This window comes from Nymphalis io, chromosome Z (genome assembly GCF_905147045.1).
Source record: "Nymphalis io chromosome Z, ilAglIoxx1.1, whole genome shotgun sequence".
Classification (NCBI taxonomy): Eukaryota; Metazoa; Arthropoda; class Insecta; order Lepidoptera; family Nymphalidae; genus Nymphalis; species Nymphalis io.
The window spans coordinates 2,542,019-2,560,835 of NC_065918.1; the positions used below are offsets into that span (position 1 = coordinate 2,542,019).

The 18,817-nt window shown below is 33.5% G+C and overlaps 2 protein-coding genes across 3 annotated transcripts in view; both read right to left on the bottom strand.

The window, feature by feature from the left end:
• Positions 1 to 5,528: 5,528 nt before the first annotated feature.
• Positions 5,529 to 7,464, bottom strand: LOC126780594 (uncharacterized). The gene is made up of 5 exons (XM_050505197.1): positions 7,409 to 7,464; positions 7,151 to 7,210; positions 6,649 to 6,705; positions 6,249 to 6,326; positions 5,529 to 5,604 (listed from the first exon to the last, which is right to left on the bottom strand). Exons 1-5 carry the CDS (start codon positions 7,450 to 7,452, stop codon positions 5,529 to 5,531), a joined length of 315 nt encoding a protein of 104 aa, XP_050361154.1. The 5' UTR covers positions 7,453 to 7,464.
• Positions 7,465 to 7,623: 159 nt separating this feature from the next.
• The window catches only part of LOC126780328 (PDF receptor), a 33,998-nt gene continuing 22,804 nt past the window's right edge, over positions 7,624 to 18,817 (bottom strand). Inside the window, exons 1-6 of one of the 2 annotated variants that reach the window (XM_050504712.1) lie at positions 14,248 to 14,371; positions 9,126 to 9,282; positions 8,728 to 8,957; positions 8,583 to 8,652; positions 8,106 to 8,191; positions 7,624 to 7,816 (exon numbers count right to left, since the gene is read on the bottom strand). In XM_050504712.1, coding sequence (XP_050360669.1) covers positions 7,624 to 7,816; positions 8,106 to 8,191; positions 8,583 to 8,652; positions 8,728 to 8,957; positions 9,126 to 9,282; positions 14,248 to 14,264 — 753 coding nt within the window. In that variant the 5' untranslated portion in view covers positions 14,265 to 14,371. Of the gene's footprint in view, positions 7,817 to 8,105; positions 8,192 to 8,582; positions 8,653 to 8,727; positions 8,958 to 9,125; positions 9,283 to 14,247; positions 14,400 to 15,174; positions 15,286 to 18,817 lie in introns of those variants that run through there. The other variant, XM_050504713.1, reaches the window with a different exon arrangement.

The window sequence follows — 18,817 nt, forward strand, 5'->3', positions numbered from 1 at the left end:
TACAGTTTACGGACTTTGTTTAGTAGCACGGGATTCTCATTCAAAAAAACTATCAATTACTTAAGGAATTGAAAGTGTTAATTAATTTCGACACATTTCATTGACATATACTTATCAGAAGCATATTCTTCGCAATCAGCATCGCAACCAGGGGTGGGTCAATAGAGCAGGACTCTTGTCTTTGAAGAATGCTGTGGCAGATGCATCTGCTCCTTTGTTAAATCGCAGTGATCAAGCACACACAAAAAATTGAAGTAAGAGTACAAAATAAACCACATCAATTCTAATGAATTGTAAAGTAATCTATATGTTCAGATGCAAGTTATGGGAGGAATTGTAGAAGAACAACTAAAGACCTAACTCGACTCGACAAACGTTTAAAAGTTTTACAATAATAAATAATAGCACACCAATTTAAAAACATCAGATAAATCTAATGTGTTAACACCTCCCTTAGTTATCATTACTTTGTATATGCACTATTTTTTACTAGACTACCCTACGTAAAGTAGGTAGGGTAGTCGAAAAAATCACATAACAAAAAATCATTAAATATCTATACTTGTTTGCACTGTACTGATTTTATTAGGTTATTGTAACATTAGCTGTATTACTACGTACACCTATTCGATTTAATTTTTCTCCTAATTGTTTTGTAATTTTCTCTGTCTGAGAAAATAAATGTCTAACCGTACATTCACAACATGTTAAAAAATTGTATGACCATGATGATCTGAAATAAATAAATAAAATAATAAATGTGTTTATTTGTGACAACACCAGCCTCCACATATTTGGTTTCGATTTGATTTGTAAAAGTTAGTACTATTGATGTCCAAATTTTATTGTGTTATGACTCATATTTATGCTAATGATGTATATATGATTTTAGCCTAAGGAGTATAACTCAACCTTATTTCTGTATGGTGAGAATCTCATATTCTGTAATCCCAGCAAATGTGTATCCTATATATAAATAACGCACCAACAATTATGAAGGAATATTAGGCAATTACATTCTGCAACATTACTACTTGGTGTTCTATATAATATAACAAATTGAGCTAAGCTAAGGAAAGCAATAAAAATTACCCCACAAAAGTGTCAACTTATATGCTAAGTGTGCTTTTGTATTAATGGAGCTTATTGTGGTAGTTTCCATTATGTAGCGATGACATAGTGGAACAGTCTGCCTTTAGCTCCTGAAAACAATAAAATATTTAATATTAAATACAAGTGATATTTGTATTTATACCGTCATTTACTGGTGGTAGAGCTTTGTGCAAGCTCGTCTGGGTAGGTACCACCCACTCATCAGATATTCTACCGCAAAACAGCAATACTTGATATTGTTGTGTTCCGGTTTGAAGGGTGAGTGAGCCAGTGTAATTACAGGCACAAGGGACATAAAATCTTAGTTCCCAAGGTTGGTGGCGCATTGGATATGTAAGCGATGGTTGACATTTCTTACAATGCCAATGTCTAAGAGCGTTGGTGACCACTTACCATCAGGTGGCCCATATGCTCGTCCGCCTTCCTATTCTATAAAAAAAAAAAAAAAAAAAATTCTTTTTTTAATATATTTAAATATAATTGTGTATATCTAACATGAATTTGATATATATGTATCATTTTTCAAATGTTTTGATTGTATAAGCTATTTATCTGTGTATTATAATTCCTATGGTTTATTAAAAAAGTGTAAAGTATATAATATAACAAGATTATATTAAAGGAACATAATAACCAGAATATATCTAGTTATTATGTAGTAATAAAGCACAGTTTTCAGTAATGTTTTTTTTAATACAATTTTTTTTCAATTTTTTGAAAATTTCGATAGAAATATTCACAATTTTTAGAAGATATGCATTATCTAGATTGGAAACCTACCAGCACAAAGTTCTTTAATAATATTTTATCACTCATAACTTTCTTGAACTAAAAATTTCACATCACTTTGAAATCTATTGTCTGATACAAGTAGATATAGAAAATTTTCAGTGCTTGATTGTTGAATTATTTGAGAATTCCAATTTCAAAGCCTTCAGAATACTTCTATCTCTGCTGTAAGTTCATCTTCAAATATAAAAGTGTCTCTTAGCTCCTTTTTTTTGTCATATGTGCATAAGGGGTTGCATTGTTCTTCTCTCAAATGTGACTGGTCATTTGAAATCAGGTCTGGTTTAGTAAAATTGCTCTTGCTTACCTATATTAGGTAACACTATATCCAAATTTTTGACTAAAGATTGATATAAAGCCTTCTTACTCGCTCGATAGAATTTTGGTATCAATATATGCTGGACAAAAGACAAATCTATAATTATTGATGACATTATTCTTCAAGTAATGTCATCTCAATAAAGAACAGATCTGATTCTTAAAAAGTAAACATAATTGTAAACATTATTTCTTCTTACTCTTTCAGTTAAATTTCAAAACTTTTTTTTAACTTTTCAGTTAAAAAGTTTCTGAAGGTGTCTATTTTACTAGGTATATTAATTTCTGTAATTTAATCTTTTATAATTCCGATTAATATATCCTCTCTTAGTACCTATTTTTTTTTTGGTAAATAACTTTATTTGTTTCAAGTTGATATTTATAATTTTTTTGTTCTTGTCATTGTCATAGTATGTCATTTATGTCAAACGGTAGAGCTGTGTATTTATGTGTAATTGTGTTAACTTCTAATGTCTTAAATTATATGGCTTATTTAATCTGTATTTTCAAAAATAATTTTTTTTTTGTTCGTTGACAAAGCAAATAGTCAACTTTACTAAAAGCTTGTTACAATCATTATTGTTTTTGATATGATATTGCGTGCGCTTAATATATCACCTAGTATCCTAAACCGGTCCATTCCGTTTATGTGATTAAGTTGATTTTGACAATATTATATTCTCCTCTTGTTGGTTTCGTCATTCTGGGGCGCCACACCTCTTTTTTCCTATAGCAACAACCTTTTTGCCGATAATTGCAGTCATACGCAAAGACATAAATTAATTACATTAAAAGGCTATCAAAATATTAAATAGATAACTCGATTAAATTGCAGTATGATGTCATTTATAATTGAGGAATACGTTATTTTGCTATCCTGAGCTTGGATAAATATTTGTAAGTAAATATTAATAGGTAAATTGGGAGAAAAAATAATGTGTGTGTGGAGTAAACTAATGACGGGATTCATATTCAAATATCTTTCCTCGATCTACTCATATTATTAACTGTTACCGGTACCCTTTCCGTCTTAACAAGGAGCGCCACGGGATCGCTTGCGCCTGCTACCGTGAACCAGTAAAAGCCAACAATGAATGCCTTAAAAATTCAAATTTTAGAGAATTCATCTTTATAAGTAACATTGGCCTCTAACATAACATCTATGAAGAGTAATGTGTTCTCGAGTCAGTATTATTGACGATAAGTTATAATTTTGACGTTAGTTAATACAAAATGCGAAAATAAGGAGCACTTATTGTATATTGATATCAGCCATTGGACTTACTTTACAAAGACTAGTGTACATTACTTTATTGTATATAAGAAAAGTCAAAGTAAATTTGAAAATACATTTATTTTTCAAAACACCGAGTTTTATACCTACGTAGGTACTATATTTATATAGGAAAAAAATATGAAGAATCTCATTGCATTTCAAATACACATTACTTACATTATTTATTATATAAACACTTATTTTATCATATTGTTACAGCTTATTGACAAATTTTAATATACCGATTGTTATAAAAAGTAGTGTTTTTGTCTTACACAAATTCTTTGGCAAGTGTAACTTCTTAAAGATTTACAAATATATATATTTACAAACCACTTCACTTTACAAACCAGCGTGGTATCTTATTAACTAGCTGAACCCGCAGCTTCGCCAGCGTTTAATTCAGTTTGTGACGAAAATTCTTCAAAATCTACCATTTAAACGCTTAGTCTAAAATAGTGGATAGAAAAATTTTTCGTGAATTTTAAGTTTTTATAAATTTTTTTTTGGTTTTTAAGATTCGCACATCGCCATATTAACGTGTAAATAATTATATTATGTATTAAATAATTCATATAGACTTCTAATTATAGTTAACATATCTTCTAATCTTATTTTCATCTCCAATACTTATTGATAAAACTTCATAAAAACATCATTCATACAATCGTCTTAAAATATAAAGTATCAAACTCTTTCAAACATTAATTTGTTATCTTTTAGATAATATTTTCACAACTTTTAAATTCTATAAGAAAAGTGTTTGTACAACATATGCCCCTTTATGTATACCTACATGATACGTTGTAGAGATGGAGCACTAATATTAGAAGTTATCAGCTCGATTCGAAACCCTATTTTTGCATTAGATAGCTCGATTACTGAGGAAACTGTATCTATTCTTAATAGTAGAGTTACTACCATAAACGTAAACCAATACTAAAACTGTCTGGATGAAGCAAATGTGGAAAACATTGGTGGACCATTGTAAGCCGTCTTTAATAAATAGGTTAAAAATGATTCAAAAAATATTCTTGTTTGTTGCCGTTAGCAAGGTGCATTCGCACAGTCAACCTCCAATAATACAGTAATCTGTTAATAACACAAGCCTGCTCATATAACTTGCTTTGACGTAATAAATTGCTTAAAAAATGTTCTGTTTTTGGTGGTGCTCCAAACTTTTATTCACATGCAAAGCGCTCGTTTTATTCTTAAATAACTCTTTTTATAATCGAATGTATGTTCTAAAAATTTAAACTTTTAGAAACAGACTGAATTTTAATACTATTAATTGACCTGGAAGTTATTACCAATGTTTTATTATGTCGTAATTTAGCTATTTTATACAACATTTTTATTGTACCCTGGCAGTCTGATTTTTTCCATTAGGTTTTGAAGCTCAAAGTCATTGTAAATTACCACGAACTCGTTTTTTTGTAACTATAAGCTCCATAGTTTTGCTCTTGAAAATCCGAAGTTAATTCATCATGGAAAAAAATATTTCTTTAATCGTCTTTCGAGGAAATTTCTTCTCAAATTTGTCCGATGATATTACCAAATGTCTTGGTAACTTCTGACGTCATATGTTTCGGTAGTCAGTCAAAAATAACTTTCATCGAGTTAATGGTTTACCAGGGTATAAATATCAATGCCATTCTTAGATTGTACCATTTATAAGAATATTTTTTCGGTTCGCAAAGACGATATACTTGATCAATTCATTTAATTAGTTTTATTCATAATATTTTCTTATTCTTTGACTTTGTCATTCAATAATAATACTTCTTAGCAATAATAGCCCGAACCAGCTAAATATTATTAAATACATTCATACACATTCAAAAGTTCACAGGTGCTCTTAAAATAGTCGTTGGGCTAAAAGTGGTTTAGATAACATCAACGATATTATTAAACGTGATACAATTGTAATGCATGTATTTCGTACTACTAATTCAGATTAAATTTTTGATCGTTGTAATATTATGTTATTATCTTAAATAAATTGTTCTGCACGTTTATTGGTTATCCCTATTTATTTGGTATTCGGGACATCCGTGAATGATGTTTCTTCAGATGCATGTGGATCAGACTTTTTTTGCTTGTTACTTCTGAAATAAAAACATATTTGAATTTAAGCATGTTGTATTTATATATCCAATATACATACATGTTATGTCGCCGGTTAAGAGCCAGATGATTTTATTGTAGATTGTTAGAGATTTATCTACAAATTTGTGTTTCTTCAGAAATCCCAATAGAACGAGCATAAGTGGGTGGCGATTTAATTTGCATTATTTTGACCTCTTATTACATGGCAAATATAATTTTTGTTGTAATTTTCGGTTCTTAACCGACAATTAGATAACATTAAATATTATTAATAATAAATATCGTAAGGCAGGCAGGGGCTAGTGTAATGGAATTCGCATATTGCAATACTAAAATAAATCCATGATTTGATATGATACTTTATACATACATACTTATATACTTCATACACAAAGAATACATACATACTTATATACTTCGCACACAAAGAAATGTTTCAAATGCATAGCGTTTAAAAAATAAATAAAATATGAACACACAATTACGTGAATAATAAATAAAATAAACATAGCAGAGAATCTAGAGATATCTAAATATTCTTAATAAACTAAAAATATGCAAGTGACATGATGAATAAAGTCGCCGTGCAATTTATTTAATATTTAACTAATTAATATTTAATATTAATAAAATTAGTAAGTACCCAAGCCGACGTAGATTAGTTAATGGGATATTTTCCGGGCATGTGTCATGGTCTGAGGAGCTTAATTCAGGTTCCGCCCTAAAAACGTGATTATAATATTTATGAAAGCAGTTATGTTACGTTTTCCTTAAAAAGTATTTGAAATAAAATTATAATAATTAGTAGTTAAACCAACTAAAATGAGTGACGTTAATAGTTGTTTGTTATATGTTACAAAAATGATATAATGATGACAAGAAGTGTTAATTAGCAAATATTAAACAGGTATTATAAATTTCAAAATAAATTTGTTTGTATATGAAATAGCTAAAAATATTATAGTTTTACGTTCGATCAAGGTGCATTTTTTATGTATAATATACTATAATTAATATAGTTACTTGTTATATAAGTAACTTACACATTAGCTTTGAGCCCTGAGGTTCCTGCCTCATTCACTTCTACTCTTACTGGAATGCTAGAAAGAGAATTACGATTTTATTTAACTTCATATCGATAATATAGTAATAGTATTTTATTTAATATGAAGTTAATCTGTGTTATTTTTATTGAGTTAATTTTATCGGAAAATCACACACGTATACATACACTGACTGCCCTTGATTTCGTAATGGTTAAATTCGTAGAAAGTTAAAACTCAAATTTAACCCAAAACAATATAATTTTTCAAACTGACTTTGATTGACTCAGTGGTTTTGTCTGTGCGTTGTCTTTTTGTACAAACGATACATTTGTTTATTAAATGGCAAAGCTGACATTTATTTTGTTTCAGTTAAATTAAGTATTTCGTAAAATTGTATAAGATATCTCATTGCATACACGAGTAAGCCGCAACTTCATTAAGGCTTGTCTAGAATTTTTCGCTACAGAAAAAAATTAAAATAAAAGTTTATTAAACTTACCCTGCTCTTGATGTGCTTGGTTCATTTAGATCTACCCGATTTTCATCCTGAGGCATACCACTGAAGTAAAGGAAAAAATATTTTCAATATGAATCATTTAGAATCAAAATGAGCAACAAATGACCGTTCTAAGTAAACACAACGCCTCTTAATTTTATTAGGGAATTTTTAAGAAACGTTTTTTTTTATTTTCGGGTTAAATAATTTAAATGTGCAGTCGTAAATAAAAAAATAGTACAAATAAATGTAATTTTTTACCCTAAAACGTTATGTAAGGGTGTTGAACGTATTGCTCTTCGCATCGGCGTTGGTCGTCTCGTGTTATCTGTCGACAGTTCGCTTCTGCGCAAGTATCGTGATGCCCTGTTGTTGAAGCGGCGACGAATGACATTTCGAACCTAATTTGAATATAAGCATTCGAACTTAAGATAAAATTTTAGCAAACAATAAGAATAATAAAAAGAGAAATGATTCTATCTCACCTCCCCATTGAAAAAACAATAAATTAAACTTAAGAAGAATCCTTGGAAAGATTTCATAAATTGTCGTGCGTAACACCATACTCTGAAGAGTTCTACATTAGTTGTAATAGGAATATCAAAAGTGGTTAGCAAATTTGTGATTCCGAGTAGCGGAAGTAAAAGTAATGTAGCCTTAACCGCTTTTCTGTAAACAACAAAATATTTTCTATTAGAAAAGCGATATTTGTAATGTAAAATTATATCTTATTATTTATCTTTTACTCGATTTAAAATAAATAATCCATATTTTAGACGTGCACGCTTACTTAAAAAATATATTTAAATCAATATTATTGTGAAAACACAGCCGAAATATGTCAAGTACCTACTAATAGTTGTAGTAGTAGTACTAGTGTTAGTAGTAAAATATAATTACATCAACATAATCGGGTAATATAAAATAAATAATTTTAAATCGAAAGAGCAATACTTACTTAATTTTTTCTAATTCAGATGTTTTTTGAGCGCGTAATTTAGTAATTACTGTGTTAAGTACTCTTATTAATATAAGTACATTTATCTGAAACAAATATTGTAAATTAAATATATTTTCCTTTTTTTAAGTAGACTTTAAGTAAAAATACTTATCAATCAATGTTACCTGGCCGAATTTCTAACATGGCTGGCAATCTCAGAGTCTACTCATTCAAGGGAATATCCCTAAGGGAATATCATAAGACATGTACTCTTTATTCCCTTAATAGCATAATCCAAGAGGAAAGAAATGTGTCATGACTTAAGAAAAATCTGGTGCAATCCGATCATTTTATGTGTTTTTCGAGGATCGGGAGTGCAACAGCTAAACCATCCTTACTCGGAAATCTTAAAAACTTTTATTCACCCGGGACTTAAATTCAGCAACTAAGCTGTATAATAATATGTCATTCGAAAATTTAAAGGAAAATACTTACTAATATAATACATAAGCGTGGTCCTTGGAGGCACCAATAACTAGCTGCCAAGTTATAACCAAACCAGCATCTAAAATTGAAATAAATTGTTTACTGATGAGATTACTTAATTTTTAAGAATCAACAATAAAAGGACCATACTTACGTTTTAATTTTTTCATCTTTATAGAAGAGCCAAGTGATAATAGCCCAAATAAAAGTTAAAATAAAGGGAAATCCCCAACCAATGTAGAAATATATCTTCAAATCAAAATTGGATTGTAATGCCTTTTTCGAAACTAAGAAATTCAAGTAAATTCCCTCTAGGAGAATCCACGTGAATGTAGCTGAAATACTGCTTTCCATAGCAACGTAAATGGCCTCACACAGAGTCGGCTGAAAAAAAGAAATATACGTTTTGAATTATTTCTGAAAACAATGTACAGAGATCAAAAATTTAATTTGTTTGTATAAGCACAATAAGTTAAAATCAAAACTTTAAAAAATATTTTTCTAACAATACTTATTTTATTTAAATGAAGCTATAACATAATATTTACTTACAATGCTGTCAATTCCTTGTGTATTATTAAGCCGATTTAACGAACCATTGATAGGGTTAACTGCCTGATCCAAATAAAGAGTCAAATGCATAAATATTTGAAACAACATTGTTGTAAACAAACATTTATGAATTTGCACTCTTTTATTTAGCAATGATCTAAAACAAACGAAAAATTAATTATTCTTTAAACTAAGATATAGTTGAGTATATATAATTTTAGTACAATTATAAAAATTAAATAGTTATGACTAGGCTTCACTTGGTTTAGCGATATCGCTTTGTCTATTACTCACACGTCAAGTAAGCTGGACCGGCAAATAACACAAATACGACAAATTGCCGCAGATACCGAGCGACCCAACACATTGGTCACATTTCCCTTAAAAACCCTCAATCCTTTGATGTGCAACTAGAAACAGACTAGTACACCAAAATACACATATTTGCCATATTTTTGCAAGTGAAACAAATATGTCGTATACTCTTTGCCGTAGTCAAGAAAAGTGACGTCGTAAATATTAAATAGTTCAATGCAATGAAATAATAAATTTTCTTACTTGAAGTAGCAGAAAATGATGATCGAAGCGGCAACTGTTACCAATGAAAGAATGTAACCAATGATTTCAATGATTCGAGTATTCTCGGCTATTTGGAATTTAGTCTGAAAATGAAAAAATACATACATACTTGTGAATCTAAATTACAACAAGTGTGCGTCTGCATGTGTCTGTGTGCATGTATGTGCGTTTACGTGTGCGTGTGCATATGCGTTCGAGTGCGCGTGTGCATACGCGTTCGAGTGCGCGTGTGCGTGGGCTTGTACGTGTGTACAAAAAATTAAATAGTAAGAAAAGAAGGTAAAAAAATGAAAAAGAGTAAGTTATAAAATATTTTTTTCAAATTAATATTTAAAAAACAATATAGATTATTTTCAAACGCACATGCAAATCGTATTCTATCGATTCGTTAGAGGTCAGCTTCACGTTCTGCAAGCATTCCGGAAAGCATGCTATATGTAAAAAGCTGATGACATGAGTCTGTAACAAAAGAAATTATATTATATTTTTGCATAAAATATATACACATATAATCACACACGTATATGATGATAAACATACGTCTATCTTCAAAATTATACATATTATTCACCCATAAGCAAGTATTGAAAAGCTTTCTGAGCATACGCATAACATAATCCATAAGCACAAAAAGTATAAACGGATGTTTAATTTTATTAATTACTAAATAGCATTGTTAAGAATTTAAAATTAAACAATATTATAGATATTCAGTCATTATTCAAAGTGCAAATGAAATTAAAGTTTTGTATATTCTTTTTTTTTGTATATCTTTCTTTATAAAAATTTTGTTTTTGTGACATTTTTTTTTAAAAGCATTCATTATTGCTTAGAAATAAATTTATACATAAATATTTATATTAATTAACATTTATAATAATATAATTTTCGTCTCTTATTCCAAATTTTAATTTTTGTTTCATTTGCAGTTGAAGCGCTTGGAGTGTAAAGCAAAAACTTTCATAAAAAATGTTACAACCCGTCTTGTGGTGTTGCCTCTACTGGTGATAGGAGGGCTGGTTCATTTTTCCATTTTAAAATCGATATAATAACAGATAATATAAAATTGCATCGGAATGGCATATTAATTTATAATTTTAGTAATTAAACTACTAAAAAAATTCTTTACAGAACTACTGACAACATTTTTAAATGTGAATCAAATACCTTGGGATTAGCCTTAAAAGCTAAGTCAATTTCACATCCTTGTAACATTATAAAAGTGAAAAATTGTATGTTGGGATGTTTGTTACACAATAAACCAAAAATGACTAAATATTTTGTCAATATTATTTGGCGCACAGATATTTTACATGGTTGTGTGTAAAAGTATCCAGTTTTATTCCGGTAAATGGCTTATCTCCTGTCAATTTATGTTAATTCTATACTATTGTATCCTACTAATATTATAAATGAGCTTATGCAGCTTCTAAATTGTGTCTGCGGCGCGGTCTTTAAAATTAGGTCCAGAAAGAAATGTGTTTAATAAAAATATAATAATGAAATATAAAATTTCATACTAATTAATAAATTTGACGAGCGGTTGGCGTAGTTGGTAGAACATTTGCCTTTCACGCCGAAGGTTGTGGGTTCGATTCCCACCCTGGACAGACATTTGTGTGCATGAACATGCCTGTTTGTCCTTAGTCTGGGTGTAATTATCTATATAAGTATGTATTTACAAAAGAAAAGTAGTATATGTAGTATATCAATTGTCTGGTTTCCATAGCACAAGCTTTGTACAAGCTTAATTTGGGATCAGATAGCCGTGTGTGAAAAATGTCCTAGGATATTATTATTATTATTATACTACACAAGACTCGCTACTTCCTAATAATAAAATTTAAAATGAATTAAAAAAAATCCTCGTATTATATATATAAACAAAGACTATTTGATTTTTTGATTTTTCTTATAAACCCGCAATGGCCCATTGGATATAACATACGAATCATAAACGAAGTTTGCAAGTTCAAAGCTATGCCTAATTTTATTTCATACTCAACGGTGTAGGTAAATATCGTAAGGAAACATGTAATAGTAGTAGTAGTATTCTCCGGTCCTCCAGAATTATTTCGTCCATGGTGAATAATATCAAGAGAGATTAGCCAACTGCACAGGACATATTATAAGTGTTAGCGCAAACACAGGTGCACTCTATTCTCTAACTCTCGCAATCCGACTCGACCAGAAGGAGTTCAGGTGCATGACCAATGGCTTTACGTGCTTTGCGAGGCTCGGGAGTGTAAAGACTTCCAACCTCCAGACTCCGGGCAACTATTGAGAAATATCTACAGAAAAATTCAATAACTTTTTATTGGCTTAAACTGGGATTTGAACCCAGGAACTTCGGGTATGCGGCCTTACATCTAGCCTGTAGAATAGCGATACTCAACCTTTTCTTTATAGGGGGTCACAAACACGTGCTAGTCATGGCGTCGCGGACCGCAAACAAAAAATATTTAAGTAATAATTTCTTAGATCTCGGGATTGTTACAAAATGATTTTTTTTAATAATTTTATGACGTTTTAAACACTTAGCAGTGCCGTAGCCACAGGCAGTTTATAAGTTCGAATTATATAGGTTACCTTTGAAATTTAAAATAGTTGAAAATAAAGTAAAATCAAGTGGGTCAACCACAAAAGTCCTGCGGACCCCAGCTTGAGTACCGCTGCACTAGATCAACGAGGTAGTCGAGGAAACATGTGCATGGGTATTGGACCAGCGTGGTGGTATATCCTTTAAACTTCTTTTTTATAAGGAGTCAACCTGCCTTAGCACGGCACTGAAAAATTTACAGGCGTACTTTTTTAATTTTGTTGGAAAAGTATGTGACATAATTTATCGTTTTAATATTATTCAATTAATTATTAAGTTTAGTAAGAGACAAATTCATTTTTTTCATAACTAATTAGTACCTGACTTTATACCGAGCCTTAAAAAATAATAGACAAAATGGAAGACATAATGAGCCGAGCTGAAGAATGAGTGTAGTTTAAGAAATTAGAAATATAATACAAAATAGCAACCTTAATTTTAGTTTAATATTAAAAATGTAATATGATATAGTACATAACGTTAAATTACATAAAATTAAAAAAGAGTCATTCATCCCATACAGTCGCAAAATTATCGTGTCTTGAAAGTCATACCGATTGTATTTATTGAGATAATTGACAGCGGAAAGATATATATCTCTTATATTTATCAATAATGCAACACACACAACACAAGAAAATTTTAATCTACTTTATAATATTACAGGAGAGTTAATTTTTAGTAATATAAGCATTAATACTGTTTTGAAAGAGAATTAACATATTTGATGCAAACTTTTACGTCTATAATATTCATATGTATCCATCACATACATTAAAATTTATATCAGCTTAAGACACCCAAAAACAATGCATTTTTTAATTACAATTAATCTTAATTATGACATCATTTGCTAAAAGCATCTTATTCATTATTGGTACACATTCGATGTTAAAAACTTAAAGGTATTTATTAAATTATTCATTACTTTTTTAATATTGTTATTATATGTTATATTTTAAAAATAAAAAACAATAAAAATTAAATACCTACAATATGATTTACCATTTTGTTTATAGAAATCAGTTAGAAATCGCCTGATAAAGACTTTAACGCTTACACGGCTGGTCCAAAAAACTGAAAAGTGAAAAGAAAAGAATCATAAAAAATAATAATGAAATATAAAAACAAATAAGATAATAATTATAAAAATATAACATACTTACAAGGTATTGGACATCCATTTTCGATAGTTAAGCTCACGAAAACTCGCGACACAGGAATAGACACTTATAACACGTTAAGGCACGTGCGCTACCAAAGACGTTCCGGAGAGAACTGTATCTCGGAGAGGCCAGAAATTGCAGTGGAGAGGGTAGTGGCAACATAGAGGGGATGCATTAGGTGAGGGTGCAAGACTGGCCCGCGCAAGCGTAAGTCCTGGACGGAGCTATCTAAATTTAGTTCTAACGACGCAAAACATCGCGTCAAGTTTTTCACAATAAAATTATAATTTTTAATATATATTTTTTCAATCTTCTATTATATATTTTTTTATTAAGTAAATATTCAAATACTTATATGAGATTATTAGGCGTATTTATTTATTTACTTGTCCTAGTAGTTTCGTTTTACAGATTTATTCATTGCTTTGATGATTTTTTATTTTTGAACGGTTAAAAAAATCAAATGGTCTCTTCCATTTTTTTTTTATTAACCTAAAACCGGTGTACTCTTAACAACACTAACTATTTATTTGTATATGGTTTTCAAAGTTGTATACGTCAGTTAATATATACATTTATAAGACGTGAATATAAAATGCAATAATTATTAATAATAAATATTTAGATTTTATTTAAATGCTTAGAAGATATTTAAGAAAGTTTAATGATTTTTTTAATTATTATTTCCAATGTGATAAAGTCACCGAAATAATACGATATAAAATACTATTTCCTTATAATTTATGGTATGTTATCTTATGATATTAATAAATGTCACCTGTGCGTTGTGTTCATTGAAAACTTCAACGATTAGAGCTTGCAGGTCTGGAGGAAAGCATGGTGTAAAATTTGTCCATCCTTTAGCGCTGGCTTGATTAGCATTACGACCTTTCCAAAGACCTTCAGGTCCACATTGCCGATAAGCAAATCCTGGGGGTTTTATATATCTATAAATAATAACCAATAAGTAATTCACAAGGCAAAAGCTTTCTCTCCTCATAAAGAGAATAATTAGGAGCTTATTTCATCACTCTGCCCCATTTTGATAATTGCCCGGTATGATGATTTTTGATGCTTTGATATGCATGTCAAAGACTGGCATTCCACATGCAGGCTTGCACGATATTTTCGTTCGCTATCGGAATGCCTTGCATTAAATGCAATAAACACAAATTAAAAACATAAGAAGTAAATGTTGTCACGGGTTAATTTAAATAAAATATGGGATGGAATAAAATACCTACTGTTACTAGAGGGTAACCGATGCTTTCGTAATTGGTTAATATGGCAGGCCCATTAACGCATCGTTACTGGTGGTTAGGTTATGGTGCAAAGCAAATTTAAAATTCCTTAGTAACCCGTATCAGCCAAAGTAAATATATCACTGTTTGGTTGGCTAGGGCTTCCTATTGATTGGATGTTTGGAGCTTATTCTGTTACATAACGGATTAGTGGTCAAAAGTTTGACAGACACGTGCAGGTTTCCTCGCGATGTTTTCATTCTCTGCCGAGCCCGAGGTGAATTAATAATACAAATTAGATAAAATAAAAATTCAGTGGTGCTTGTAAAACGTGTGAATTGTAACTGGATCATCTTGCATTTCTAAGAGTTATTCCTATAGTTATATGTAACGTAAAACGGCAACTTATTTTGTCTACTTTATATATTTATTGTAAAAATATTTAAAAATAGACATCTACTTACTCGATGGATCACTGAGACGAACTTTCGGGCAATTTTGCTGCATGACAGTGTTGGCTTTAGTTGGAGGCCAGCACAGATAAGTGTCGAAAACAGTATTGCAGAATATAGCACCTGCAAAGAAACGTTGCTTATGCTGGCAATTCTTAATTCATATTAGTGTCAGGATAGGTTACATAGTAAGGTTGCATATTTTTTATTGGCAACTAACCGAGTGCCCAATTGGATCTCTCATCGGCAACATATAGATATTGATTGATGATCCCGTAAAAATATTAATTATTCCTAGTGCTCTAAATCTGAACATACAGAATATTGATCTTTGGCGTAAGAATAACTAACGAGTATCAACCAAGCCCACAGCTTTGCCACTTTTCCAACGAATGTCGATATAGCTGAAGCAAATTTATTGCAACATAATGTTCTTATAAAAAAATATCTTTAATAAAATAGAGAGAAAATGTCTAAAAATAAAAGATGCAATGCTGCTTGCATAATAATTAGTTATACCAGAAGGAAGACCACACTTAAGACTTTTTTGTTTTCATTTCAATTAAAATTTGAATTCAATGCCTTATTGTGACTAATCAGTTTGTGTTCACCACATCAATTATTAACATTAATGCCTGAATTTTAAATTATATACTACAATTCTGAAGTGCATGTAGAAAGTTTAATCTCGATATGCAATGGAAAACGTGTAGAATTTGATCATCATAATTATATGCATTGGCAATTATGATTGCAGAACTTTATTACTACCTGAATTTCGAGTTACTGAATCCTTCCTACGGCGAGGTATTTGTTTCTATAATAATATTCCTCAGATATTTTTGTTACTGCTGGATAAAGTATACTTTGATTTTGAATTAACTATTATATACTAAGTAATTATAAATTAAGTAATTAACAATTAAATAGTATCGACATTGATTTTAGGGTGGTGTTCTTAAAAATAAAAAAAAACACTTTATATCTGTCTCTCTCTCTATTTGGTTTAATATCTAAAATGATAGAACATTAATTTAACTTTCAGTCGCTTTCAAAGAACATTTGAAAATTATACCCTAGGTCTTAAGCTCTTAAGCTATAAATGAAAAGACCATATTCTGAAAGATTACGTACATTTGGAGTACTTGCAAATTACATTTTCAAATTGCAATTTGCATTTATATTTACAAATACAAAAGATAGTAGGTATCATAATTAATTAAAATTATAAGACCACTAGGAAAGCATTTTTACCGTTACGAATATACACAAATAATTTTAAATTTAATTACGGTGAAGTTCATTAGATGGAATGTAGTGAAGCTTTCCGGGGTTATCTAAATTTGATTAACCTTGTAAGTTGATTGATTTTAGTTATAACAAGCTATTGCCCGCGGCTTCGCTCGCGCGCAAGTTGGTAAAGGGTAAATGGTTGTTTATCGGGGTTATGCTTAACGCTCGGCTAGCAGGGATTGAGGAGCGCCTCCCCCCTGCAAAGATTCTTCGTCCACCTCTAGCGGCGGATAAAAGGCCTGTTGTGATGCAGAATACAGCACCAACCTACGCACAGGCGGTCCACCTGGCCCCACTGCTGAAACCCGCACCGGCACCTAAGCGGGTGACTCCAGCCGTCACGCAGGCATTGATCGTTGCCCCATCGAGCGTTATGATTGTGCCGGAAAGGATTCCGCCACAAGTGGTCCAGGAGACGTCCTGGTCCACAGTGGTGAAAAAGGGAAAGAAGGGGAAGAAGACTGCTACTCCGGCAGAAGTCACCGCCTCAGCCACACCGACAGTGTCCAAGGTGCCACAGGTGGTCAAACCTAAGCTGGCAGCCCCTCGCACGGCTGCAGTAATCGTCACATTGAAGCCGGAGGCGCAGGAAAAGGGCGTGACTTACGCCCACATCCTGGAGCGGGCCGAGCAAGGCGTTAAGCTCCAGGATCTAGGGATCTGCGGTGGACTCAAGGTCAGAAGGTCGGCAACGGGAGCCAGGGTCTTGGAACTCCCGAAGGCACAAACAGAGCAGGCGGAGAAGCTAGCCGAGAAGCTCCGCACTGTGCTAGATGGAGTGGCCAACGTTGTGCGGCCTGTGAAGCGGGTGGACCTCAAGGTGACGGGTCTCGATGACTCCGTCACAAAAGAGAAGGTGGTAGCCGCAGTAGCACGCGCAGGGGACTGCTCCCTAGAGGAGGTTAGGTGTGGGGATATGCAACGTGGTCCCGGTTATATGGGGATGGTCCGGGTGACGTGCCCCCTTACAGCAGCGAAAAGGCTGTCCGAAGCTGGTCGCCTCCTAGTTGGGTGGAGCTCGGCCAAGGTGTGCGTGCTGGAGCAGCGCCTTTTGCGCTGCTTCAAATGCATGGGCCTTGGTCACACTAAGGCGCTTTGCCCATCTAAGGCTGAAAGAGGGGGACTTTGTTACCGGTGTGGTGTCGAAGGCCACAAGGCAGATACCTGCACCGGAAAGTTGTGCTGCGCTGTATGCACAGATGCCGGTAGGCTTTTCGGGCACGTAATGGGGTCAGGGGAGTGTAACCCACCGATCACAAAAGGAAAAATGGTCTTAGGAACCCAGACCACTGATAACGTCGGACGGCGCCAAGCTGAGGAGGAAGCTGCCATGTCATCATGAAAGACAAGCTAAGCTTCCTCCAGACGAATGTCAACCACTGCGCCGGGGCTCAGGACCTGCTATTGCAGTCCATGGCGGAGTGGCAAATTGACCTGGCTGTGGCCTGCGAGCCCTATTTCATCCCTTCCCTACCTCACTGGGTAGGGGATTTGGATGGCACCGTGGCGATCCTCACTCGGAGCGGAACGGGTCCATCCCTCTCACTCATTGAGAGGGGCTCGGGCTACGTAGTGGCGGGGTGGGGAGAGTACATAGTTGTGGGAACGTACTTCTCCCCTAACCGGGGCCTGGCGGAGTTCGAAATCTTTCTTGGCTCTGTCAGAGTTGCGGTGTCCAGGCAGTCGCCGAAACCGACAATGGTTCTCGACGACTTTAACGCAAAATCACGTGCCTGGGGAAACCCTGCCACGAATCCGCGAGGGAGGGCCGTCCAGGTGTGGGCCCTACTCTCCAGCCTGTTTCTACTTAATAGGGGGCAGGTGCACACCTGCGTGTGGCAGCAGGGGGGGTCTGTGGTGGACCTATCGTTCGCCACCCCTGTCGCAGCACGCGGAGTAAGGAGCTGGAGGGTAGAGGAGGAGGTGGAGACTCTGTCGGACCATAGATACATCCGATTTGAGATCTCCAACTCCTGCAGGCCAGTGGGACCACTGAGGGTCCCAACCACACTTCCGAGGTGGTCTCTTGGCCAGCTAAATCGTGAGCTGGTCAAGGAGGTTGCCATCGTGCAGCGGTGGGTTTCCGCGGGATGGAGGGAGGGCGCTAGCGTCGAAGAGATGGCGGGCAGCATGCACAGTGCTCTAAAGGAGGTGTGCGATGCAGCCATGCTGAGGACCCGGCTGAGGGTACCGCGCCGTCAGGTGTACTGGTGGTCGCTCGAAATAGCAGAGCTGCGGGCGACATGTAACCGGGCGCGGAGGGCTTACGTCCGTTGTCGCAGGCGCAACGGCCTCGACACGGACTTGGAGGGACGGCTGTGGGCCGCTTATCGCCAGTTGAAAAAGGAGCTGCAGCAGGCGA